Source organism: Hemitrygon akajei, chromosome 6 (assembly GCF_048418815.1).
Source record: "Hemitrygon akajei chromosome 6, sHemAka1.3, whole genome shotgun sequence".
In the NCBI taxonomy this organism is placed as follows: domain Eukaryota; kingdom Metazoa; phylum Chordata; class Chondrichthyes; order Myliobatiformes; family Dasyatidae; genus Hemitrygon; species Hemitrygon akajei.
Window position 1 is genome coordinate 184853923 of NC_133129.1, and position 27651 is coordinate 184881573.

The 27651-nt window shown below is 42.5% G+C and overlaps 1 protein-coding gene across 4 annotated transcripts in view; it reads right to left on the reverse strand.

Moving 5' to 3' along the window:
* Nucleotides 1–27651, reverse strand: part of usp47 (ubiquitin specific peptidase 47) — a 217606-nt gene that overhangs the window by 115433 nt on the left and 74522 nt on the right. For all 4 annotated transcript variants that reach the window (XM_073049940.1, XM_073049942.1, XM_073049939.1 and 1 more), the window contains 6 exons: nt 25471–25584; nt 15950–16100; nt 5277–5373; nt 3410–3555; nt 3218–3297; nt 1511–1660 (listed from right to left, as the gene is read on the reverse strand). In XM_073049940.1, coding sequence (XP_072906041.1) covers nt 1511–1660; nt 3218–3297; nt 3410–3555; nt 5277–5373; nt 15950–16100; nt 25471–25584 — 738 coding nt within the window. The remainder of the gene's footprint in view (nt 1–1510; nt 1661–3217; nt 3298–3409; nt 3556–5276; nt 5374–15949; nt 16101–25470; nt 25585–27651) is intronic.

Here is a 27651-nt window from a genome sequence, read left to right on the forward strand (position 1 = left end):
AATTATTTGAAGAGCTGAGTTCAACTAACACCCAACGAACATTTATCTCCAACTAACAGCAACAAATATCTGCCAGGGATAGTCCCAAGTCCAGCTGTGAGAGGAGGAAGGTTGAGCATGAGGATAGCAACCCCATCCTGTAAAATCCCAGAACTACGGAAACTCCAAAGGCCTCATTCCTGAGAGAGAAAGGATCTTCAATGGACTACACCCTCTCAGACTGAAAGTCTGGCCCATGGCAGAGGACTCTGGTGAGCTGCTGTCAATGGCCAATAGGGGTGATGGGTTAAGAACAACAGTGAAACAAATCAGATTTAACTCCCTGCCATGCATCTGTACATGGTCCTTATCAATACACTTAGAGGAAAGGCTCCAAGTATCAGGGCAGAACAGGTAGCATAACAGCTAGCACCTTTGCCTTTCAGTTTCTGGGACCCAAGTTTGATGCTGACAAGAGGCACTATTTCCTCCAAGAGGACCACAATATTCTCATGGTTTGGAGACTTGTATGTCTCAATGACCCAGACAGCTATGCTGGCAGGAGTCAGGGCTTTATGCTTTGGCTCTTGGTGGGGTCACCCATGCCAAGCAGATCAAAGGGTAGAGGACAGATTAAAAGTGGTCCACCAGTCCTCCAGCTTCTGGGTTTCAGCTCAGGACTAACAACCCTGACTGGTAAAAAAAAATTGTTACGGAAACAACAAAGAAGAATCCTTCTACATTTGAGTATCATGGTATTCCTGAGTCTTCACCCAGGACTTGCATGACTGACAGTAGTGAAAACAGAGAGGAAGCTACTGACACAATGAAGGAAGGCCTGACCACCATCAGAGATGGAGGACCTTCAATACTGTCTTAACTGCCAGCTGCATATCAGGCAGTAAGTAAGTGAGAAGGTGCTACTTGTGCGGAGTACTCTGTGACCACGTGAGTTTCTGCTAGGATCTCTGATTTCTTCACACACCCCAAGATAACTTGCCACTGTAGTCTGCTCTCTTATGCAGCTAAGTGGGGTGGCATTGTAGTGTAGAAATTAGCATAACACTGTTACAGTGCAAGCTGCCAGATTGGGGTTCAATTCCCACCAAAGTAAAGAGACTATGTTGTCCCCATACCACATGGGTTTCTTCCAGGTGCTCTGGTTTTCTTCCACATTCCAAAGACATTCCAAAGTGTTAGGGTTAGTAAGTTGTCATCAAGCTAATTTGGTACTGCAAGCTTGATGATGCAAGCAGGCTGCCCAGCACAGTCCTCACCAATTTTATTCAATGCATTTCACTGTATGTTTCAATATACACATGATATACAAAACTAATCTTATGGTAAGTTCCAAAAGAATCAAAAAGTTTAAAGGTATGAAAAAGGGAATAAGTTGCAGGAAAATGAGAAGGGAAATGATGGGATCACTGTGCTGGAAGCCATCATGACATTCTGTGTCCTCCGTAACTTCACTGTATTGTACAAATCCAATGATATGCCACCATCCAAAGCACATTGCATGACCACCTACCACACTATTAAATGCAAGGTTGGAACCATAGGGCCTGATCACCAGTGGGATGTCGAGGTACGTATCAATTCTCCAGCTCTCGTAGCCACACTCCAGACACTTCACGTAGTCCTTTAACTTCCCTTGGTAGAGCTGGTTAATGAGGTCAGCCTGAAACCGGAGAGAAGATTCCTTAGAATTAACAACAAAGCATTGCTACATCGTGAGTAACTCTACCACCACACTACAGTACAGTACTAAGGTGTAAATAACACCTCCTGGATCCGCCAATCAACTGTCATAGCAAAATCCAGTCTTTAGAAAACACTTTGCCACAGGATAGTCACAGCAGTGACCCAATAGCAACAAATGAAGTACGTAGAAGTTAAAAACACAAAGCAATAAGAGGAAATCTATGAATAAGCAACCCAGTAAATTAACTTGGCCAAAATTCTGCTTTCCTCATTCTTCTGTCGATTGTGGTCATTACAGGCAAAGACAAGATCACTTTGCACTAAAGTGGATTTTTGTTTAAATTGTATTCTTCCTTGCTTAAATTGTGTATAATTTATATTTAATCCATTGCACAGGTGGCAGTGGAGGGCAAGCCACTGAACACATTTAAAGCAGAGGTTGACATGTCCTCAGTCAGGGAGTCAAAGGTTATGAGGAAAAGGCAGAATGGAGTTGAGAACAATAATAAATCAGCCATGGTGGAATGGCGGAGCAGACTCGAAGGGCCGATGGCCCATCTCTGCTGTGTCTTATGATCTTAAGTTTTACTTGTGAATGCTGTTTACTTGATGCTCTGTGCCTGTGATGCTGCTGCAAACAAGGTTTTCATTGCACCTGTGCACACATGCACTTCTACAGATGAGAATAAACTCAACTTTGGATTTATTGTCCATCATTTAAGCCACATGGGCTGTAGTTTGGGCAAAGGTAGGATTGGGAATTTCAGGACTGCAGCCCCCAACAAAACACCTCAAAATCAGAGCAAGGTTGGATATGGAGACCTTCAGGCACTGATGTTCATTCATTAGCACTGCATATCTGGAGAGAGGAGAATAAAAGCAGTGCTCTGCATCACCAAGTAAAGTGATAGCAGGGCCACTGCACAGGATTGGAAACAACTGCAGAGTTGCAAACTCAGCCAGCTTCATGATGAAGGGTTTCGGCCCGAAACGTCGTTATTACCTCCTCCCATAGATGCTGTCTGGCCTGCTGAGTTCTGCCAGCATTTCATGTTTTGTTTAATTAAATTGATGGTGGGAGGTGGGGGAAGGAGGTGCTGCTTTATACATGACTTAGGCAGCCATTGGTAACGCCAGACAGTTGGGATTTCTTGCTGAGGGAATATTAAACAAACAAAAAATATAATACAATTAGACAGTCACTATGCTTTTATGACAAGGGCTCCTTTGAAATTGTATTAAATTGCTGTTAGGGTATAACTAGCATGAACATGGGGGAAATCAAAATTCAAGACTGTTTCATGTAATTTGCAGTTCACAAGTGCAAAGGAGAACAGAATAATTGAGATTGTAGTACAAAGTACAATATAATACATTTAGATTTTTAAAAGACATACAGTACTTTCCTCTACAAGATAATAGGTCAAGTTGTTCAGTGAAAACCGTAATACATGCCAATAGAGTTGATATCTGATGAAAAACAGGAGGGAAATATCAGTTTCATTTTAGCAAGGACATGTGTAATATTAGTTACCTGTTCTGTTTGCTTCCATTTTTGTTCGAGTGCATCAAACATGACTCTGCACAGTTCCTGAACGTCATGCTGCTGCCAGGCTAGCAAGAGGAACACAATCATTAGGCCTTGATAAAGGATATCGAGAGAAAACCATTGAAACACCACCAGGAATATTTTGCCCCAATCTAGTGCTCTCAATGCACCACCTACCTTCGCTGCTATCCCAGCCAAAGCTTCGTGTCACATCTGTCGTTTCCACCGCTCTCTTTTTACTCGTTTGTAACAAAACAAAGAGCCTTTGGAGTTGGTATGGAATGCTGGTGACCGGATCTTCCTCACCTTCTTCAAACTCCCACCTGTGAACACATCTGCATCAGCCCAAGGAACCAACTGGCACATCCCAGCTCCTTGAAATTATTGCTAAGCAATCTTTAACAATCAGTATGTTAGAAGATTCAGAGCTCAGAGTTTGACAGATTATGAGAATGGCTAAGGAACTTCCAAAAGGGTTATCTGTGAAATGTATAATCTTGGGTGGTAACACGTGGATTATTGACTATGAAGAGATAAAAATAAACATTGTCACAAGTATATCATAAGATACAGTGAAATGATTCACTTGCTTCAACACCCACAATCCAAGGATGAGCTGAGGTAAGCTTGCAAGTGTCACCGTGCTTCTAGTGCCAACACAGCATGCACACAATTCACTAGACCTAACCCATACATCTTTGCACTGTGGGAGAAAGCTAGAGCACCTGGAGAAAGTCCACAAGGTCAAAGGAGGACGTACGAACAACAGCAGGAACTGAATCCCGTTGGATGATGGCTGGTGCAGTAAGGTGTTGAGCTCATTGCTACTCTACCATGGCAGGTCATATAAATGCTGGCAGTATTTTATCCAAATTAACTCACTGATAAAAATATGTGTGATTTTAAAACCAAGTGAGCCACACTAATAGTACTGTGTACAGGTTTGCGTATCGTATTATGGGAAGAGATGATTGAACTGGAGAGAGTGCAGAAGATATTTATGGGGATTTTGCCCAGACAATAAGGTCTGAGTTTATCAGGGAGGTTGACCAAGCTAGTTCTTTATTCCTTGGAACAGAGGAGATTGAGGGGTGACCTTACAGAACTGTCTAAAATTATGAGAGGTATCAATTTTTCCCCCCCAGAGTAAGAGGAGTCCAAAAACCAGAAGGTATAGATTTAGGGTGGGGGGGGGGGGGGAAATATATAAAAGGGATCTGAAGGGAAACTTCTTTTTTCCACAGAAGATAGTGAATATACAGAACAAGCTGTCAGAAGACGGTGGTTGAGGCAAATGCTGTATCGTTTAAGAGATATGGGCCAAACACATGAAATTAGGACGAGCTGAGTGGGTGACATGGTCAGCATGGACTAGTTGGGCTGAAGGGTCTTAATCCATGCTTAACTGCTCTATACTGTGGTCAAGATAGTCACCTTTGGGTTCAAACCAGTACCATGTCTCAAACTGCCATCTCAGCTTGCAGAATTATGTCACACTCCTCCTCAACAGATAGCTGAATAAACATGGGAAGACAAGAGTTCTTCTCCCAGACTGGTTTTCTTCATTTCCATCCTCAACCAGACACATTGGCTCATGTTAAAAGCGAGGATCCCAAACTGAAAATGGCAGAGCACCTATGGGTCGCACACACTTACCCAAAACTACAGATGTGACACTTCCAAGTCTAAACGAAGCCCTTTTATTGCCAAAGCATGAACTTTGTGGAACTGGAGATCTTACAGGATGTGTTCTTTACTCAATGACAAGTTGTGACTGATACCACACTTGTAACCTACACTGTGGAGATTAACTTAATAACACTTGATAATTGTGTGGAGTTCCTGAGATTCCATACATGTGCTGAAGGGCCTCTGAACACAAAAACTCAAATGCTCCATTCACAAGAACGTACAAGAGTAAATATCGATCACAGAATAACAAGATAACAAGATGGGGGAGGGAGGTATTTTTATTTAAACACTGCTTCAGCCTGTCTGATAAGATTTACTTTTGAAATGCTGAAATAATTAAATTAGACATTACCTGTAGAGTGCATTCCTAAACTCAGGAGTCATAAAAAGCGTCTGCAGCAAACTGTTCAGGTAGCAGGTCATAGCTTGATTCACCAATCCCACATATCCTGTAGCAAGCAGAAATCCACTCACACTCAAAACTGCAATTTCACAACTTTACAAAAAGTATTTAATTCACAGATGGGACATCAGCATTACCAATAAGCCAAGCATTACTGCTTATTCAAAAAATAAACCTGGCTGAGGGAGTGAACCACAATTATGTGTCGACATGATATTATTGCTTATGGAAACTTACTACAAGCAAATGGCCCCAAACCTTCTACATCACTCGTGATTATGCCTCAGAACATCTTAATTGATCATTCAATGGTTGTGAAAGGTACTTAAAGAATGCAAGCCTTTATTTTTTTAAACTTATTTTTATTCTTTTACTCATTTCTGGGAATTTTTAATTCTTTGCAAAGATAAATTTGTATATTCACATGATCCTTCCTTTAACCTGGACAGGTTTACAACCCTCAAAATAAAAATTCAAAATATCAGCAACACTATTCCCAACTAAAACAGCTGGGTAAACTCTGAGCCCTGAAGTAGCAAGGCTTTGACCAGATTTCTTATTCAAAACATTCTATAATCTTTCCAAACAATCAGATGCAGTGCCCAATTTAAATAAGGATCTTCAGCATTTAAAGATGCAGATTACCTTTATATGTCACACGTATATCGAAACATAGTGAGATGTGTCATCTAAGTCAACAATCAACACAGAAAGAGGATGTGGTGGGGCAGCCCACAAATGTCACCAAAATTCTGGCACCAACAATATCATGCCCAGAGTTTACTAACCCAAACCCATATGTCTTTGGAATGTGGGAGGAAACCAGAGACCTGGAGGAAACCCCTATGGTCATGGGGAGAATGTACGAACTCCTTACAGGCAGCAGCGTGAATTGAACCCTGATCTTATAGTAGGAACTGAACCCCAATCTTAAAGCTGGCGCTGTAAAGCGTTACACTAACCACTACGCTCAGAATGGATAGTATTTAGTTTCTTCTTCACCGGATCATAAAGATCCCCATGTTACTGAACAAACCTGCCTCCTAGGGAAACCTCCGTCAGAGGGTCATTTCGGAGCGATATAACCCTACAAAGACATTTACCATCAAAAAGCAGATAGAGCCCAGAAGACGGAGGAGGCCACAGGAATATTTAGAACAAAGATTAGAACTATCATTCGAAGAGTTCACTTAAACGAAAGCCTGGTAAGCCAGTATGCCCAACTATCGGGTGAACAGCACTCAGAGTTAATAACGGGATTAAGCTTACAGTGATGAGGGTGGATTCAGATTCAGACTGATCACATGTACAGTCAAATGTACTGCTTGTGTTAACAACCAACACACCTAAGGATACGCTGGAGGCAGCCTGCCAACATCAACACACATCAGCACTAACACAGCATGCCCACAATGACTGGAAGTGCTTTAAACAACCAAGATTACAGATGCTAAAGATATGGATGTTTCAGAAGTAAGTGCTGGTGAGGTGAGAATCATGTGGATTTAAGCAAAAGTAAGTAATCTGTACGGAAGATGTGTCTGAAACTGATTATGGTTAAATATATACCCAAGGTTCTCCTTCAGTCTATCCTGGAAAAAGGGATGGAGTCTGAAACCAGGGAACAAATTTCTTCCCAAGATTTAGAAGGAGTAAATTTCTGCTTCCACCAGATCTGGAAATCCCCAATGCGGGCAGCATCCATACAGGAAAAAGTGCCATGTTTTCAGTTAACAGTGACAACTTTCAGACGAGAAACTGGAAGAGGCAAAGGGTACACACTTAAGTGCACCATGGTCCCAGCCTGGCTGCAAAAGGAGGGTGGGTATGGGGCTAGCAACCGTGCCCTTAAAAAACTCAAAGCAACAGAAACACCAACAAGCTCCAAAGACTTCATCTCTGAGGGAGAGGAAGGATCGTCGCCTCAAAGATGTATGAAGTCATGTAGTAAAAGCAGAAGCCACAGGGCTGATCAACCTTCTGGGAGGCTGGACAGAGGACTCTGGTGAGCTGCTGTCAACAGGCCTATGCCACAGTAGGAGTGATGGTCTTAAGAAGAAAAAAGGTAGTGATCATCAGCTATAACTATTCAGGGAAGAATGGAATCAAGTGATTGTAGCCTCATCTAACTGAATGACAGATGATCAACCATCATAGCAGATTAAAGACGACAATGAGGGGCAGATTAGTTTTGTTGTAATCACCTAGATGTGTATGCCTCTACACACACGCACACATATACACATACATACACACACACACACACAATACATACACAAACATATCTTGTAATTTATAGGTTTTATTACTATGTATTGCTACTGCAAAACAACAAACTTCATGACATACTGCATACCAGTGTTATGACACCTGATTCCAATTCGGAAGTAAACCTTTCCTTACTAGCTGATGCTCTCACACTTTTTACACAGAGTACAGTCACAGTGTGTTTACAAGCCCTATTTTTAGCCACACTGCTGCAGGGAGAGATCAGCTGCTTGGACCTTTGAGTCCTCTGACTGAAATAAAATGAAAATTCGCATGATGCACTATCCTTCAACAAACAGGGCAGGTGCTAACCCTGTCATATTTAAACTGCATTTAAATTATTTTAAAGTAGTGAAGATTTCCTTGACAAGTTCTCTTCGCACAATGTGCCATTTGAACATGGCACAGTATGGGCCTTTTGGTCCATGATATGCCAATCTTTTTAATCTACTCAATCCAAGTCTTCTTTCCAACATGTCCTTCCATTTTCTATCATCCATGTGCCTACCTAAGAGCTTCTTAAATGCCCCTATTGTAACTGCCTCTATCACCAATTTTGGTAGTGTATTCCACAAAACCCTCCACTCCTGTGTAAAAACCTACCTCTGACATCTCCTCTACACTTTCCTCCAATTACCTAAAATTATACCCCCTCATATTAGCCATTTACACCCTGGGGAAAAGGTCCACTGACTGTCCACTCAACCTACGCTTTTTATCATCTTCTCATTCTCTTTCTCTCCAAAGAGAAAATCCCGAGCACGCTCAACCTATCTTCATAAAACATGCTCTCTACACCAGGCAGCATCCTAGTAAACCTCCTCTGCACCATCTCCAAAGGTTCTATGTCCTTTCTTTCATGAAGCGACCAGAACTGAACACAATACTCCAAGTGTGGTCCAACCAAGATTTTATGGAACTTCAATATTACCCCGTGGCTCTTCAACTAAACCCCCTGACTAACAATATACAACTTCTTAACCACCCTATCAATTTGGGGGGGGGGGGGGGGGTGAGGAGGCATTTTTCTTTAGTTTTATTTCAGGTTACCAATACCAGAATAGATGAGGAGGAAATCAGTTAGTGTGGCATATTTGAACTTTCAGTAGGACTTTAGTAAGGTGCCACATCGATCATTAAACTCCCAACAAGGGTCTGGGTTGATTATTATTAAACAGAGGCAATGGCGCAAGAATTAAGAGTTTATTTCCAGGTTAACACACACAAAATGCTGGAGGGATTTCAGCAGGTCAGGCTGCATCTATGGAGAGGAATAAATAGTCAACATTTCAGGGCAAAAACCTTCAACCAAGATGAGAAAGGAAGGGGGAAGATGCCAGAGTAAGAAATTGTGGGGAGGGGAAGGAAGACAAGCTCAGAAGTATAGGTGCAGTCAGGTGGGTGGGGGAAAGGGTGAAATAAGAAACTGGGAGGTGATTAAGTGGGGAAAAAAAGAGCTGGAGAAGAAGGAATTGGATAGGAGAAGAGAGTGGACCTTGGGAGAAAGGGAAGGAGGAGGGGCACTGGGGGTGGGGGTTAATAGGTAGGTGAGGAAAAAGATGTCAGAGTGGGGAATTGAAGAACAGGGAATGGGGATGGGAAAAAGGATGACAAGAAGTTGGAGAAATTGATGTTCATACCATTAGGTTGGAGGCTACCTAAACGGAATGAGGTGCTGGTCCTCCAACCTAAGAGTGACCTCAACATGACAGAACAGGAGGCCGTGGACCAACACCTCAGAATGGGCACGGTAATTGGAATTGAAAAGGTTGTTCACCAGGAAATCCTGCTTTTTGCAGATAAAGCCAAGGTGCTTGACACCCTCTAGGTTGGGAGGTTGTGTTCAATGGACCTGATTATTCACAATTGCTGGATGAACAGGTGAAGTACAATTTATCCAAATTCATTCATGAACAGGAGCTGGGCGGCAGTGGCCTGTGAGTCACTACAGAAAGGTCTCATGAAGATCTGGATAGGCTAAGTGAATGGCGCATGGAAACTAGTGTGAAAAAGTGGAAGGTTATGCACTTTGATAGAAGGGCCGGATTTTATTATAAAGGGAGCATTAAAGGTGAGTGTCCAGGTTTAGAAAGCAAAGCAGTAGCAGTTCAGGGTCTCGTCATTGGCTAGTCTGAGGGTCAATATCAAAGACTGGTACCTAAAGGTTGATTCGAAGTCCTGAAATCAAAGCCTGAGGGCTGAAGCCTGAAGACTGGAGGCCCAGAGGCCTGTCTTGGAGTTGGAAGACTGTTTTGTGTGTGTAGGTGGATGGAGAGGAAGGAAAGGGGCTTGTTTTGTCAAGATGAGACCCCCTTCATGGTGGAAGAACAACATCTTATATTCCATCAGGGTAGCCTCCAACCTGATAGCATATCAATTTCTCCTTCTGGTAAAAAAAAATCCCTCCCCCTTCTTTTTTCTTCTATTTCCCACTCTGGCCTCTTTCCTCTTCTCTCCTCTCTATCATCTGTCCCTGGGTCCCCTCCTCCTCCCCTTTCTCCTATGGTCCATTCTCCTCTATCAGATTCCTTCTACTCTAGCCCTTTATCTTTCCTACCCAATTGGCTTCACCTATCACTCAGCTATCCTCAGCAGGCCATGCAGCATCTAGAGAAAAGAGTAAACATCAGACCTGATGAAGGGTCTCGGCTTGAAACTTCCACTGTTTACTCTTTTCCATAGATGCTGTCTGGCCTGCTGAGTTCCTCCAGTATTTTGTGGGTGTTGCTTGTGTTTTGTTATTATTGTTTTGTTGATTGTGTTCTGTGTTGCTCTGCTGAGCATTGTGGGAATGCTATGTAGCCACAGGAACGTATGGCAACATTTGCTGGCTGTCCCAAGCACATTCTTGGGTGAGTTGGTTGTTAATGCAACTGACAGATTTCACTCAAACACGAGGAAATCTGCAGATTTCTCTCTATCTCTTTTTTTCAGTTAATCCTGACGAAAGGTCTCGGCCCGAAACATCAACTGTACTTCTTCCTATAGATGCTGCCTGGTCTGCTGCATTCCACCAGCATTTTGTCTGTGTTGCGTGACACACTTCACCGTAATGTTTCACTGTATATGTGATAAATAAATGAATTGGAATCTTTATCGAAGGAGGATCGGAGTACAAAGATACTGATGTCTTTCTCTAACCAAAAAGAGCCCTAGTCCAATAACTAGAATATTTTTCACAAGTGTGATCTCCCATGAAAGGGGTAAGAGCAAGAAATGTTATCTAAGATAAGACTATTTATCCTTTAGGAGAAAATAAATAGTTGCGAATTTAGGTAAACTCAAAGTGATCTCAATGGGCACCACAGTACCATAGTGGTTGGCGCAACAATATTACTGCTCAGACGTCAGAGTTCAATTTTGCATCCTCTGTAAAGAATTTGTACATCCTCCCTGCGGAATGTAAGAGTTTTCGCCGGGTGCTCTGGTTTCCTCTCACAGTCCAAACACGTACCAGGTGGTGGGTTAACTGGCCACTGTGATTAAGTGAGGGTTAATTGGGCTTGTCAGGAGTCACTGGGGCAGTGGGGCTCGAAGGGCCAGAAAGCCAATTCCATGCTGTGTTGCTAAATAAAAATAATTAAAATAAATAGATGAAGCAAGCAGGAGTCTTACTGGTCTTGGTAAGATTGATGTCTCCCTGGGCAGGTCTACAACTAAGCTTCACAGGATGAAAAGGTCAGCCATTCAGAACTATATTACCAAGCAACTCGAAGGAATTCTTTACATAGGGTGTGACAGCTCAGAGCTCAGTCACTGTGTACATTAGATTCTAGGAAAAGAAATGGGTGTAGGAATAGTGCAGGAAAGTTGTTTACTGTGGGCTTACTCCTGCCAAACCACTGATGTGCAAAAAACACATCTTTGATCTTGAAAAAAGGATCAAGTGCTTTCCCAGCGTATATGACGCAAAAACACTTCTAGGACTTCCAGCCGGGTTCAGCGGTCAATTTTAACCGACGTTTCAATGACTAACTTCGCCACCTACATCAGGAATGAGACCTAGGCATGTCTAGTCTGATGGCATATAAACCCCCATCATTGTCCCTCCTGATTGGTTGAGGACTAACCAATCAGGCTCTGCTGTCTAGAGATTAATAGTTTCATCAGAGAACAAGAATTTTAACAAAGACGAAGGTCTTGCTCTAAGTAAGAACTGGAATGTGATTGTAAACAAGGTGGGACACCAGGAACCTGATTGGTTGAGGACTAACCAATTTTGTTTCTTTGATTTTTTTTCCCCATCTTTCCTGCTTGTACACTCTAGCTTTACCCATGTCCTTGAACTAGCTTGAAAAAATGTGCACTTGGTTTGCACATTTGAAGGCATTGGAAACCTATAAAGAAACACTGCAAGTACACAGTGGGCCAGGAAACATCCTCAGAGAGAATAACAGTTAAATGTAGTGCTTCATTTTCTGATGAAAGATCACGTGTGAAACAGGAACTTTATTTCTTGCCCTGCTGATGCCACCTGATCTGTTCAGTACGCACTCTGCACTACAAGCATTTTTTAACTCTAACTTATTATAGTAATATTTTGTTTTGTGTGCTGTGTGTGGTACATGCTTTGTGAGTGAATCGTGGTCCAGAAAAACATTGGTTCACTCGGTTGTATACAGTACTGTGCAAAAGTCTTAGGCACATATATAGCTAGGGTGCCTAAGACTTCAGCAAAGTACTGTACTTGTCAAGGTGGAGCAGAGAGTGGGCTTGTAAATCTGGCGCGTGCAAAGGATGTTGGGAATGGTGAGGGTGGAGTGCCATGAGAAGGATGTGAACCAGGTGGCAGAGATGAGTGCCAGGGGTGGGGCACAGCATAGGTACAGACACACCCAGGCCTGAGATACCGGGGCAGGTCAGTTGATTCTAAACAACAGGTTTATTGTACATTACAAGATGTCTCTCTGGTGCTTCTCACTTCTTCTCCTTTCCAAAGCGTGATTCCTCTCTTCCGGCATCCCCCTCCCACTCTCAGTCCACAATAGAAACCCAGATCGAATCACAGCGCATAGAAATCTACAGCACATTACAGGCCCTTCAGCCCACAATGCTGTGCCAACCAGGTAACCTACACTAGAAACTGCATAGCCCTCTATTTTTCTAAGCTCCATGTACCTAAGAATCTCTTAAAAGACCCTATTGTATCCTCCTCTACCAACATCACTGGCAGTGCATTCCATCTACCCACCACTATCTGGGTAAAAAAACCTGCCTCTGACATCCCCCCTGTACCTACTTCCAAGCACCTCACAACTATGACTCCTCATGTCAGCCATTTCAGCCCTGGGAAAAAGTCTGACTATCCACATGATCAATGCATCTCATCATCTTATACACCTGTATCAGGTCACCTCTCATCCTCTGTTGCTCTAAGGAGAAAAGTCCGAGTTCACTTAACCTGTTCTCATAAGGCATACTCTCCAATCCAAGCAACATCCTTGTAGATCTCCTCTGCACCATCTCTATAGTACCCACATCCTTCCTGTAGTGAGGTGACCAGAACTGAACACAGTACTCCAAGTGGGGTCTAACTAAGGTCTTATATAGCTATAACATTACCTTACAGCTCTTGAATTCAATCCGACAGTTGATGAAGGCCAACACATCATACATCACTGTCATCCTATGGGCATGGACCCCAAGATCTACCTGATCCTGCACACTGCTGATAGTCTTACCATTACTATTACATTTTGTCTTCAAATTTACCTACCAAAATGGACCACTTCACACTCATCTGGGTTGAAGTCCATCTGCCATTTCTCAGCCCAGTTCTGCATCTTATCAATGACCCACTGTAATCTGACAACCCTCCAGACTATCCACAACACCCCCAACTTTTGTGTCATCAGCAAACTTACTAATCCACCCTTCTACTTCCTCATCTAGGTCATTTATAAAAATCCCAAAGAGGAGGGGTCCAACAACAGATCCCTGAGGCACACCACTGGTCACCGACCTCCATGCAGAATATGAACCATCTACAACCACCATTTGCCTTCTGTGGGCAAGCCAATTCTGGATTCACAAAGCAAGGTCTCCTTGGATCCCATGCCTCCTTACTTCCTGAATGAGCCTTGCATGGGGAACCTTATCAAATGCCTACAAGTTGATAGGTTTATCATTTACAAATGTCATGAAATTAGACTTTTCCCTTTTTTTACAGCAGCAGTACAGTGCAATTCATAAAATTACGACAAAACTGTTCTACGTGTGTGTGTGTGTGTGTGTGTGTATATATATATATATATAGAGAGAGAGAGATACACATATACGCCTTACACTGTATATACATACAGTCAGATGACAATAAACTTGAACTTTGAAATAAAGAAGCACACCAGTTATACAGAGTAAAATGGAGGAGCAAGTTGATATTGAACCACTGGAAAATGATGCTGGTGCAGTTGTAATTGGGGACAAAAAATGGCAGATAAACTTAATGCACTGGTGTTCACTGTGGAAGACACGAGCAGTGTACCAGAGGTTTGTGAGTATCAGAGAGCAGGAGTGAATGTCATTCTGATTACAAAGGAAAAAGTATCAGGCAAACTCAAAGGTCTTAAGGTGGAGAGTCAGCTGGACCAGATGGACTGTATCCCAGAGTCCTGAGAGAGGTTGTTAAAGAACGGAAGCATTGGTCGTGATCTTTCAAAGAATCACTTGATCCTGGCATGGTTCCAGAGGACTGAAAGATTGCAAATGTCACTCCAAGAAGGGAGGAAGACAAAAGAAAGGAAATTATAGGCCAGTTGACCTAACCTCTGAGGTTGGGAAAGTGTTGGGAGTCCATTACCAAGGATGAGGTTTCAGGATACTTGGAAAATAACAATAAAATGAGTCAAAGTCAGCATGGTTTCCATTAAGGGAAATCTTGTCTAACAAGTCTGTTAGGGCTCTTCAAGGAAGCAACAAGTAGGGTGCAGAGGAGAGGCAGTGGATGTTGTTTACTTGGATTTTCAGAGGGCATTTGTTAAGGTGCCACACATGAGCCTGCTTAATCCTATGGCGTTACAGGAAAGGTGCTGGCATGAATAGAGGAATGGCTGACAGGCAGGAGGCAGTGAGTGGGAATAAAGGGGCCTTTTCTGGTTGTCTACCAGTGACTACTGCTGTTCCTCAGGGGTCAGTATTGGGACTGCTACTTTGCACATTGTTTGTCAAAGATTCAGATAATGGAATTGATGGCTTTGTGGCAAAGTTTGCAGATAATACAAAGACAGATGGAAGGGTAGGTACTGCTGAAGAAGCAATGCAGCTGCAGCAGGATTTAGACAAATTGGAAGAATGGGCAAAAAAGTGGCAGATGGAATACAGTGTTGGGAAATGTATGATAATGCATTTTGGTAAAAGGAACAATAGTGCGGACTATTATCTAAACGGGGAGAAAATTCAAACATCAGAGGTGCAGAGAGACTTAAAAAACATCATGCAAGACACCCAGAATTTTAATTTACAGGTTGAGTCTATGGTAACAAAAACAAATGCAATATTGGCATTTATTTCAAGTGGAATAAAATATCAAACCAAGGAAATAATGCTGAGGTCTTATAAGATACTAGTCAGGCTGTACTTGAGTATGGTCAATAGTTTTGGGCCCCTATCTCAGAAACAATGTGTTGTCATTGGAGAGTCCAGAGCAGGTTCATGAGGATGATTCGAGGAATGAAGGGATTAACAAAGTTTGGCCGCTTTGGGCCTATACTCACTTGAATTTAGAAGAATATGTGGGAATCTCACTGAAACCTACTGAATATTGAAAGGACTAGATAGGGTGGATGTGGAGAGGATGTTCCCTGCGGTGGGGGCATCCAGAACTAGAGGGCACAGCTTTAAACTGAGGGATAATCTTTTAGAACAGAGGTAGTGAATCCAGAGAGTAGTGAATCTGTGGAATGCTCTGCCAGAGACTGCAGTGCAGGCCAAGTCCATAGGTATATTTAAGACAGAAGTTGATAATTTCTTGATGAGTCAGGGCATCAAAGGATATGGCAAGAAGGCAGGAGTATGGGGTTGAGCGGGATCTGAGATCAGCCATGATGGAACGGCAGAGTAGACTCGAAGGGATGAATGGCCTAATTCTATTCCTACGTCTTATGGTCTAAGGTCAAGATATTAATGGCCCAAATACTCTCAAAAACAAATGATTTTTGTTTTAAAATGTGAAACAGTAGTGGCACATGGATCCTTTGCATTTCCCAGAGTACTGCAGATCCTAGGACTTATATACATTACTGTGCTTTTTGCATTAACATTCATACTAAGTAAATAACCTCTCAGAGAGCAGAGTAATGAAATAAATAGAATATTTGATTCTAGGTAGAGGACACTGCGATGTACTGTTCACTCACCAGTTTCAGACTTTCCCAAGATGGGAGAATATGAGTAGCTGTGATTACTGTAATCGCCACAACCGACAGAGTTCTCCCTCAGCTGAGGACCAATAATCCTTTCCTGAGTGCTGAGGTCATGCCCACTGCTTTCTGCCGTGCCAGATTCATCCTGTAAAGATACACAAATCATACACGATGCACAGTCGCATTATAGAATTATGTCCCTTTACAATGGAGATTAAGAACAATTTCTTTAGCCAGAACATGAAGGCAGGAGAATACCTCTGAATCGTCAGGCTCAAAAGGATTTGCTGACATTGGAGAGGGTCCAGAGAAAGTTCATGAAAATTATCTTGGGAATTAAAGGGTTAACATACGAGAAGCATTTGATGGCTCTGGGCCTATATTCACTGAAGTTTGAGGAATGAGAGGGCGTCACATTGAAACCTATTAAACATTGAAAGACCTAGATAGAGTGGACACAGAGAAGATGTTTCCTATAGTGGGCGTCTAGAACCAGAGGGTACACCTCAGAATAGAAGGACATCCATTTAGAACAGAGATGAGAAGAAATTTTTTTAGACAGTGGATGGTGAATCTGTGGAATTCCTTGCTACAGATGGCTGTAGAGGCCAAGTCATGGAGTATATTTAAAGCAGAGGTTGATAAGTTCTTAATTTGTCAGGATGTCAAAAGTTACAGAGAGAAGTCAGAAGAATGGGGTTGAGAGGGATAATAAATAAATAAAGAATTTTGACCAGCAGCCAATCTGGACATCAGAAGTTTGGAGAAGAGAGGACTTCAATCAGGTCCACTGCTCAAGAAGAAAAGGCAGAAGCAAAAAGGTGCTTTGACCAGTGACCAATCGGCATTTGGTATTGATTAGTAAGAGCAAATTAAAGGAAGGCAGGGGCAAGCACAGCAGCCATCATCACAGCAACTGTCTGAGGGGACACAGAGGGGTGATCTTGAGGGTTTAGCTATCAAGGTTTCTGCAAAGAGAGGCTTCAATCACAGAAAAATAAAAGAAATGCTCAAGTTTTTTCCTTCCCTTCTTTACATCTGCTTAGCTAGGATAGTAGAGGTGTCAGACAGGATAGCTGTATGCTCCTCTTGAGGGATGTAGGATGGCAGGGAAACTCCAGTGTCCCTGAGGACTACAATTGTAAAAAGTGCATCCAGCTGCAGCTTCTAACATACCACGTTAAGGAGTTGGAGCTGGAACTGGATGAACTCCAGATCATTTGGGAGGCTGAGGGGATCACAAGATAGGACATATAGAGAGGAAGTTATACCCAAGGTGTAGGACATTAGAAACTGGGTGACAGATAGGAAAGGGAAAGGGGTTAAGGAGCCAGTGCAGAGTACCCATGACCATCCCCTACACAACAGGTATATCACTTTGGATACCGTCAGGGGTGGGGGGGGGGATCATCTAACAGAGGAAAGTCACAGTGGTCGGATCTCTGGCACTGAGCCTACCTCTATGACTCAAAAGGGAAAGGGGGAGAAGAGACACACTGTAGTGGTAGGGGTTTTGTTAGTTAAGAGAACAGACAGGACATTCTGGAGATAAGAACAAGATTCCCGCTGGTATGTTGCCTCCCAGATGCCATGGTCAGAGATATCTTGGATCGAATCCTGAGCAATCATAAGCAGGAGGGTGAACAGCCAGAAGTAGTGGCCCATGTAGGCACCAGTGACATGGCTAAGACTAGTGACAAGATTCTGCATAGGGAGTTCAGGGAGTTAGGTGCCAAATTAAAGGGCAGGTCCTCCAGGGTTGTGATCTCAGGACTGTTACCTGTGCCACGTGCTGGTGAAGCCAGAAGTCAGAAGATTATGCAGTTTAACACATTGCTAAGGAGCTGGTGTAGGAGGAAGAGCACAAGAGTTTTGGATTGTTGGGCTCTCTTCCAAGGAAGGTAGGAACAGTACAGAAGGGACAGTTTGCACCTGAACTAGAGGAGGGAGACTAATATCACAGCAGGAAGGTTAGTTAATGTTTCACACTCGAGTTTAAACTAGAGTTGCAGGGGGATGGGAACCAGAGTGCCATCTCACGGTGCCAGAGTTCTGGCACCTTCAGAGGAGAGGTTGTGGAGGCAGATGTTGGGAAGACCTCAGACAAAGTTAAGAATCAAAAGGTTGACCATGATGAAACTATTGTCCTGAGCTGCATATATTTCAATACAACAAGTATCATAGGAAAGGTGATAATAGTGCTGAAGATGAGGTAGCTGGTAAACAAACAGAGGCAATGTGTAGTGAGGAAAGGCTGTTGACTGGGCAAAATTGCAGTCAAAAGAATGAGTAACAATGTAAAAGGCGGAGAAAATCGAAAAGGGTGAATACAGGACTGAAGGTGTATCTGCGCACAGTATATGGAATAAGGTAGATGAACTTGCGGCACTGTTACAGATTGGCAGGTATGATGTTGTAGGCATCACTGAATCATGGCTGAAAGATTACAGCTGGGAGCTTAATGTCCAGGGTTACATATTGTATCAAAAGGATAGGCAGGAAGGCAGATGGGGCAGTGTTGCCCTGTTGGTAAACAACGAAATCAAATAATTAGAAAGAGGGTCAAATCACAGGGTCAGGTGTTGAATCGTTGTAGATAGAGCTAAGGAATTGCAAAGGTAAAATAACCCTGATGGGAATTGTATACAGACCCCCTGTTATAACCTCGGCCCCCTCCTTTGTGAGAATCGCAAAGGCCCTCGTCAAGGGGGGGGGGTCAACTGACCCAAGAGGGGAAGAGCCGTGCTGAATAGACACAGGAAATGGGAAAGAGAGAGAGAGAGAGAGAGAGACGTGCGGAAGACCACATTCTCCCGAGAAGCAGAATAAAGGCGACATTGACTATTGTCTCATGGAGACCACGTGAAAGGCCCTCGGGCAAAGTGGGCTGGTTGAGAGAGAGATCGCATCACCTGCAACCTGATTGACACCTGCGATCCCGTGAAGAAGTATAAAGGAGGGTCTGAGGGGGGGACAACCCTCAGACGCACCAAGGAGACACCAAGGAAGCACGATACCGATTCCCGTGGGAGCGGGAAGCCATTTTGAAGGAAGCCACGTGCGTTAGATTCCAAATTTTGAATCTGTGGCTAGAACCAACGGAAGACTGCTTTTAACTAACAACGGGGAAGCCTGCTCCCCTGATTCCAAGGATTTGCTCTGTAAAGACAACGGGCAAGTGTTTATCCTTTCTCAACCATCTCTCTCTCTCCACAACGTGAAACCCCAGCGGTTCCCAAAAGGGAAAAGCCTGCAAACTTCTGAGCGACTCTTTATATTTCAATTGGACTCAGTATTAACCCCTAGACAACTATAGAGCTTATTTCTGATTGATTATTATTACACCGGTGTTTTAGATTGAGTTTTGACGATGTATATGATCTGAATGTTTTGTATTAACAATCCGTTTGTGCCTTTTTTTTTGAATAAAACGTTTGAAAATAGTAGCATCCGACTCAGCTGATCCCGCTATCTTTGCTGGTAAGTTACCTGGTTACGAGGTTACGTAACACCCCCAAACAGAAATAAGGAAGTGGCCTTCAAATTACCATAAGATATTGGAACAGAATAAGGCCATTTGGCCCATCAAGTCTGCTCCGCCATTCAATCATGACTGATCCTTTTCTCCCCCTCCTCAGCCTCACTGCCTGGCCTTCTCCCCATAGCTTCCGAGGCCGTGGCCAATCAGGAACGTATCAAGCTCTACCTTAAATACATCCAACCAACTGCCCTCCACAGCTGCCTGTGGTAACAAATTCACCACCCTCTGGCTAAAGAAATTTCTTTCTCCGCATCTGTTTTGAATGGACGCCCTTCTACCCTGAGGCTGTGCCCTCTTAGCCTAGACTCCCCCACAATGGGAAACATCCTTTCCATATCTACACGCTCCAGGCTTTTCAACATTTGAAAGGTTTCAATGAGATCCCCCCCTCATTCTTCTAAATTCCAGCGAGCACTGGCCCAGAGCCATCAAAAGTTCCTCATATGAAAATCCTTTCATTCCCAGAATCATTCTTGTGAACCTCCACTGAGCCCTCTCCAATGCCAGCACATCTTTTCTTAGATAAGGAGTCTAAAACTGTTCACAATACTCAAGGTGAGGCCTCATCAGTACCTTATAAAGCCTCAGCAACACATCCCTGCTCTTATATTCTGATATCTTGAGATGAAAGCTCACATTCCATTTGCCTTCCTCACCACTACCTCAACCTGCAAATTAACTTTAGGATGCTCTGCACAAGGACTCCCAAATCCCTTTGCATCTCAGATTTTTGGATTTTCACCCCATTTAGAAAATAGTCTGCACATTTATTTCTTCAACCAAAATGCACGATCATGCATTTTCCAATATTATATTTCATTTGCCAATTTCTTGCCTATTCTCCTGATCTGTCTAAATCCTTCTGCAGCCTTCCTGCTTCCTCAAAACTACCTGCCCCTCCACCAATCTGCATATCATCTGCAAACTTGATAACAAAGCCATCTATTCCATCATCTAAATCATTGATATACAGCTTATTAAGAACAGATCCCAACACCGACCCCTGCGGAACACAAGTCACTGACAGCCAACCAGAAAAGGATCCTTCTATTCCCACTCGCTGCCTCCTACCAATCAGCTCTAACCATGCTAGTAACTTTTCTGTAATACTCTTAACTTGGTAAGCAACCTCATGTGTGGCGCCTTGTCAAAGGCCTTCCGAAAGTTCAATTATATAACATCCACTGCATCCCTTTATCTATCCTACTCAAAAAAATTCCAGCAGGGCATTCAGATAAGACTTTCCCTCCAGGGAACCATGCTGACTTTGTCCTTTCTTGTCCTGTGTCACTAAGTACTCCATAAGCTCATCCTTAACAATTGACTCCAACATCTTCCCAATCACTGAGGTCAGGCCAACTGGTTTCCTGTCTACAGTTTCCTTGTATGAAGGTAAGCTCGCCAATAATAATAAAGAGGACACCAAAAGTTTCTTCAGTTACATAAAGCGTAAAAGAGAGGCAAGAGTGGATATTGGACCACTGGAAAACTATGTCAGAGAGGTAGGAACGGCGGCAAAAAAATGGCAGACGAACTGATTAAGTATTGTGCATCAATCTTCACTGTGGAAGACACCAGCAATATGGTGAAAGTTCCAGGTGTCAGGGAGCATGAAGTGTGCGAAGTTACCATAACTAGGGAGAACGTTCTTGGGAAATTGAAAGGTCTGAAGATAGATAAGCCACCTGGACCAGATGATGTACACTAGAGTTCTGAAAGAGGTGGCTAAAGAGATCGTGGAGGCATTAATAATGATTTTCTGAAAACCACTAGATTCTGGAATGGTTCCAGAAGACTGGAAAACTGCAAATGTCACTCAACTCTTCAAGAACAGAGAGAGGTAGAAGAAAGGAAACTATAGGCCAGTGGGCTTGACCTCAGTGTTTGGAAGATGTTGGAGTTGACTATTAAAAGTAAAAACTCAGGGTATTTGCAGTCACATGATAAAATAGGCCATAGTCAGCATGGTTTCCTTAAGGGAAAGTCTTCCTTGACAAATTTGCTGGAATTCTTTGAAGAAATAAAAAGCAGGATAGACAAAGGAGAATCGGTTGATGTTGTGCATTTGGATTTTCAGAAGGCCTTTGACAAGGTGCCACGCATGAGGTGCTTGGGAGTCTTTGTGGATGATTCCCTAAAGGTTAATTTGCAGTTTGAGTAGGTGGTGAGGAAGGCAAAAGCAATGTTAGCAATCACTTCAAGAGGACAAGAACATAAAAGCAAGGATGTAATGTTGAAACTTTGTAAGGCACTGGTAAGGCCTCACTTGGAGTATTGTGAGAAGGTTTGGGTCCATTATCTTAGGATGTGCTGAAACTGGAGCAGGTTCAAAGGAGGTTCATGAAAATGATTGCAGGATTGATCATTCCAGGCTTGTCATATGAAGAACATTTGATGGCTCTGGGCCAGTATTCACTAGAATTCAGAAGAATGAGGGGTGACCTCATTGAAATCTATTAAATGGTGAAAGGCTTTGATATAAGATGTGGAGAGGATGTTTCCTACGGTGGGAGAATTTAAGACCAGAGGACAGAGCCTCAGAATAGAGGGGCATTCTTTTGGAACAGAGATGAAGAGAAATTTCTTTAGCCAGGGAGGGTGAACCTGTGGAATTCTTTACCACAGGCAGATGTGAAGGCCAAGTCTTTATGTATATTCAAGGCTGAGCTTGATAGATTCTTGATTGGTCAGTGCATGAAAGGATAAGGGAAGAAGGCAGGAGATTGGGGCTGAGAGCAAAATTAGATCAGCCATGATGAAATGGTAGAACAGACTCGACGGACCAAATGGCCTAATTCTGCTCCTATATCTTATGGTCTTTAATCAGCCATAATGGAATGACAGAGCAAGATTCATTAAGGCAAATATCCTAATTCTGCTCTAATGTTTTATGGTCTTTATACAGTATATTTTCTTGGCTTGTAAGTGATTAAGACCATGAAAATTTGTTTGAAAGAACCCTAATTAAATTGCAATTGATAAACTCCAGCTCCTCAAATACAAAGCTAATGAAATATCCTTGGTCAATGTAAGAATTTCTCATAGCATACCAAGTACAGCATTTCATTGAAGCAGAACGCAGTCATTTATCAGTTCCTGCCTCATGCCAGGTACACTTTGCTCTCTTGGTCAGCATAGGTACCAACTGGAAAAAGGATAGCACTGCATATTAATGTTTTTCCTCAGACTACGGTCCATGACTTTAATTTCTCCAGCCAGAACATTGATGTGCAAGCATATTTGATCTTTTTTCCCCTTATCTTTCCTGTCTCTACACTCAAGCATTAATAATGTTCTTGAACTAGCTCAGGAACATGTAGCAAAATGGTTAGTGTGATGCCATTACAGCACAAGGCTTTCCAGAGTTCAATTCTTGTGCCAATCTGTAAGGAATTTGTACATTCTCTGTGAAACACATGGGTGTCCTCCAGGTGCTCCGCTTTCCTCCTAAATTCCAAGAATCTACCCACTAATAGGTTAACTGAAGTTAATTGGTCATTGTAAATAGACCCATGATTAGGCTTGGGTTAAATATGTGGTTTCCTGGGTGGTGAAGATCGGTGGGCCAGAAAAGCCTGTCCTGCGCAGCAAAATAAATAAAAAGAATTTTCACCTGGTCGGTCCAACATGTAAACATTGCACACATTGGAAAAGAAAATGCAGCAAGTTCTTAGTGGGTCAGGTCACACCTTCAGAAAAACAGAGTTCAATGCTCCTATTAATGGCCATTGATTGGAAATGAAATCTTGTAATGAAAGATCACTTATGAAACAGGAACCCTTTCTCTCCCTGCTAATGCCCCGATTTGTTAAGCACTTGAAGTTCAAAATAAACTTATTATGAAAATGTGTGCTACTTTGAGATTTATTTTCTTGTAGGCATTTACAAGAAAATAATGTTACAGAATACAGTCGGCCCTCCTTATCCACGGGGGATTGGTTCTGAGACACCCCTCCCCCCCCAGGAAACCAAAAATCGCGGATGCTCGAGTCCCTTATTTAACCTGTTTCAATGCGGTGGCCTTTAGGACCCAGTGTAGCTCTGAATCCGCGGTGTTTCTGTTCACGAAAATAATCACAATCGTGATTGAAAATAAGGTGGAAGTAATAAAGCGATGCCATCAGTCACTGGAACAGTGTCTACAGTCGATCAACAATCGGAACAATTTTAATAGAGCATTTCAAAGGCCCCGCCCCGATGAAAGCTACAATTATTACTAAGCAATGCAGTGGTTTAATTATTGAAATACGTATGTCTCTTAAGTGTTTTATATGCATAGAAAGGTAAAATATGTACTATATACTAAGAAAAACATTTGACCAACTGACGCTAAATAATACCGGATGTACCTGTTTCGACCTCAAATCCGACTTAAAGACGGACTCAGGAATGGAACTCATTCATAACCCGGGGACTGCCTGTACTTTTAAGTCATTTCTGGATTACTTATAATACCTAATACAATGTAAATGCTATGTAAATAGTTGTTATACTGTATTGTTTAGGGAATAATGACAAGAAAAATAGTCTGTACATGCTCAAGCAATGAGTGCTGGAGAGAGAACTTCCGGGTTTTCTCGATCCGCGGTTGGTTGAATCCGCACATGCGGAATCTGCAGATAAGGAGGGCAGACTGTATTACCAACACTATAAACAGATAGAGACTAACAAATAACCAAAATGCAAAAGACAAACTGTGTAAATTAAAAATAATACTGAAAACACGAGTTATAGGGACCTTGAAAGTGAGTCTGTACATCGTGAAATCAGTTGTGTTGAGGTGCGTGAAGTTATCCACACCATTTCAGGAGCCTGATAACTATTCCTGAACCTGGTGGTTAACCTGGAACTGTTATGAATGTACCACAGCTCTGAGGGGCCGAAGGGTGCGGGACCAGCCCCCTCCTTCCGGAGAATCGCAAGATCGCTATTAATTTGGGTCTTGGACCCAGGAAATGAGAGACAATGCAACGGATTTGACCATTGTTCTTAGAGGCACCTGTGTGAATTGCAATTCTATAGTACGTGCCAGCTATCAGGGACATGGACACCCTCGGGCAATGTGGGGTGGGGATTGTATCACCCTACCTTGATTGACATTTACAAATCTGCCAGTCATGATAAAAAGGAGACTGCAGGAGGCGGTACTCCAGCGACACCCCAGGCGGAGACACCATCGCTCATCGCTCCCGTAAGGACGGGAAGCTGTTCGGAAGTCACGTTTGATTCGGTTCCCCTAGCTTGGGACACGCGTGGCTGATAACCCCGAAAAGGATTCCGAACTGACAACGGGGAACTCCCGTTCCCGATTCCACGCTTTGAGTCCAGAAGGCTGGCAAGTTTATTTTCTCTCTCCAACCCGTGAACACCCAGCAGTCCCTCAAACGGCTAAAAGCCTTCATGAACTGGCGAGACTTTTATATTTCCATCGGACAATAGTTTTACCCCTAGACAAACGATAGAGCTACTTCTTATTGTTGATTACTACTATACCCGCGCTTTAGATTGAGTATTGACGACATATATTATCTGAATGTTTGTATTAACCTTACTTTTGTGCCCCTTTAAAAATAAAAACGTTTAAAAATAGTACCATCAGACTTCAGCGGACCTCTCTATCTTTGCTGGTAAGTGACCCAGTTACGGGGTTCATAACAGAACCGAAAGGCATTCCTGTACATCCAGGCAGATGGTACTAGCAAGAAGACAGCATGGCCTGGATGTTCTTTCCTGTTTCAGCACTCCAACTAAATGTATTCATGTCCTTATACTGCCTAATACCTCAAGATCCTTCCAGCACCAATAGTTTCTCTCACACACACACGCACGCTACAAAACTCACTTGTACATATTTGTGGAGGAGTCTAAAACCTCACTGAAAAGGAACCTATGTGAACTAGAAAGCAAAATCATTTGTAAATATTGAGCAGCTATGAATACAATTAACCCCATGATGAAGGTCAAGGCTACCTACCGATGCAAACTGGGGCTGCTCTCCATCCTTATCTGTAAGGTGAAGGAAGTTTTTCTTTCCTGCTTCAAATCCCGAATCAGTAAGAGATTTTTCACTGGTGTAATCCAGAGGGCTCTGAAACAGGATATAAAGTTTACAGGCTACATGGTATGAATTTAAACACTGTCAAACCAAATATGACAAAGGATTGCGAGGACAGCTCTGAGGATCATCAGGCTATTTATCAGCAGCAGGACCCTCAGCATTGTCCCTCACAACTGTCCAACAATCTCTTTGACCCCCTACCTCAGGCAGGAGGTATTGTAACATCAGGACAAGAACTGTTAGGATGAGAAAACAGTTTCTTTCCCAGGACTCCCTGCCAGCACCCAGGTCTCGTCACATATGAAGCACCAGTAGCTTTATTGTTTTAACTTATAACGAGTCATAAATGCACCTTATTATTTGTTAATTTGTGGCAATATTAGTTTATATGTGTGTGGTATATGTACTGTGCTGTGCGCCTTGATCTGGAGCAACATTGTTTCATTGAAACACGCTGAATGTCAATAAACTGAACTTGAATTTGAACAGGTTAAGAAGGGTTAGAGGTTAATAATGCAAAACATTATTAATGCAAAACAGGGCACATGACATCTCTATTAGTTGCTACACAATACACAAAGAATGATAATCTGATTCTAAATGTCACATTAACTCATCTGGTATCACTAGAAATATAGTTTTGAAATGTTTTATTTCAAAGATATTCCCTTTACTCCAATCACTTCACTGTTATTGGGATGCCATGGTAGCACAGCAGTTAGTGCAGCAATATTACAGCTCAAGGCATCCAAGTTCAATTCCAGTGTCCTCTATAAGAAAGTTTGTATGTTCTTCATGTGTGTGCTTGTGCTTCCCCCCACAATCCAAAGACATACCAATTTTTAGGTTGATTAGCCATTGCAAATTGTCCTGTGATTAGGCTAAGGTTAAATTGGTGGGCTACTGGCCAGTGCGGCTCATTAGGCCGAAAGGGCCTATTCTGCTCTGTATCTTTCAAATAAAAAATATAAACTGAAAACAATTGTTTCATCCCAATTCTTAACAAAGGTCTCAGACTTGAGATATTAGTTTCCTTTCCCTTCACTGATACTACCTGACCGGCTGAGTGTTTCCTGATTTTATTTCAAATAAATAAAGCATTTGGGACCCTAAGCCTGGGTAACCACAAGCCCTGAATACACGTGAACACGCCGCAGGCGGGGTAGACCATTCGGCCCGTCGAGCCTGCTCCATCATTCATCAATACCATGGAATATCAAGTTCAGATTTATTGTCATCTGACTGTACAACCAAACAAAATGATAGTCCTCTGAACTATGATGCATCCACAAAACATATCACACATGGCACATAAACTAAAGTATTACAATATTTAATAAAATATAATTCAAAATGTATGCATTGCACAGCACAGATAAACAGTAAAGGATTTGTTGTCCTAGTGATGAGACCTCAGTGGTGGCAGGGTATTCATTTGTCTTACAGCTAGCTCATCAAAACCAGCTGAACACAGAATGCAGTAAGGTCTGTTCATAGTGTGAATCAGAATGATTTATTATCACATGAAATTTTCTGATTTGTGGTAGCAGTACATTGCAATGCATAAATTATAAATAATACGATAAGAAATATACACACACACACATTAAGATAGTATTCATAGACAATTCAGAAATCTGATGGTTGCAGGGACGAAGCTGTGGAGTGTGTCTGTAAATCAAGCAGCATAAACAAGATTCATGAATTACAGACAGTGAACCATGTTGAATTACAGTGTTGTGGGAATAACAGTTGGTTTTAGGGCAAGAGTCCAACATTTCCTGATTAAAAGGGGTGAAAAAAGAAAAGCAGTGGATTAGCAGCTGCTTTGTCCAACCATTAACACTGCTGTGCTGGTCACAAAATTTCACCACATAGAATAAGGAAATCACAGACAAACTGGATTGTTTTCTCTGGAGTGGAGGAGGCTAAGGGGATATCTGATAGAGGTTTATATGATTATGAGAGGCATAGGTAGAGTAGACAGACAGGATCTTTTTTCCTGGGTTGAACCTAATACCAGAGGGCATGAATTTAAGGTGGCGGGGGGTCATTTCAAAGGAGACGTGAGAGGCAAGTTTTTTTTTAAACAAAGAG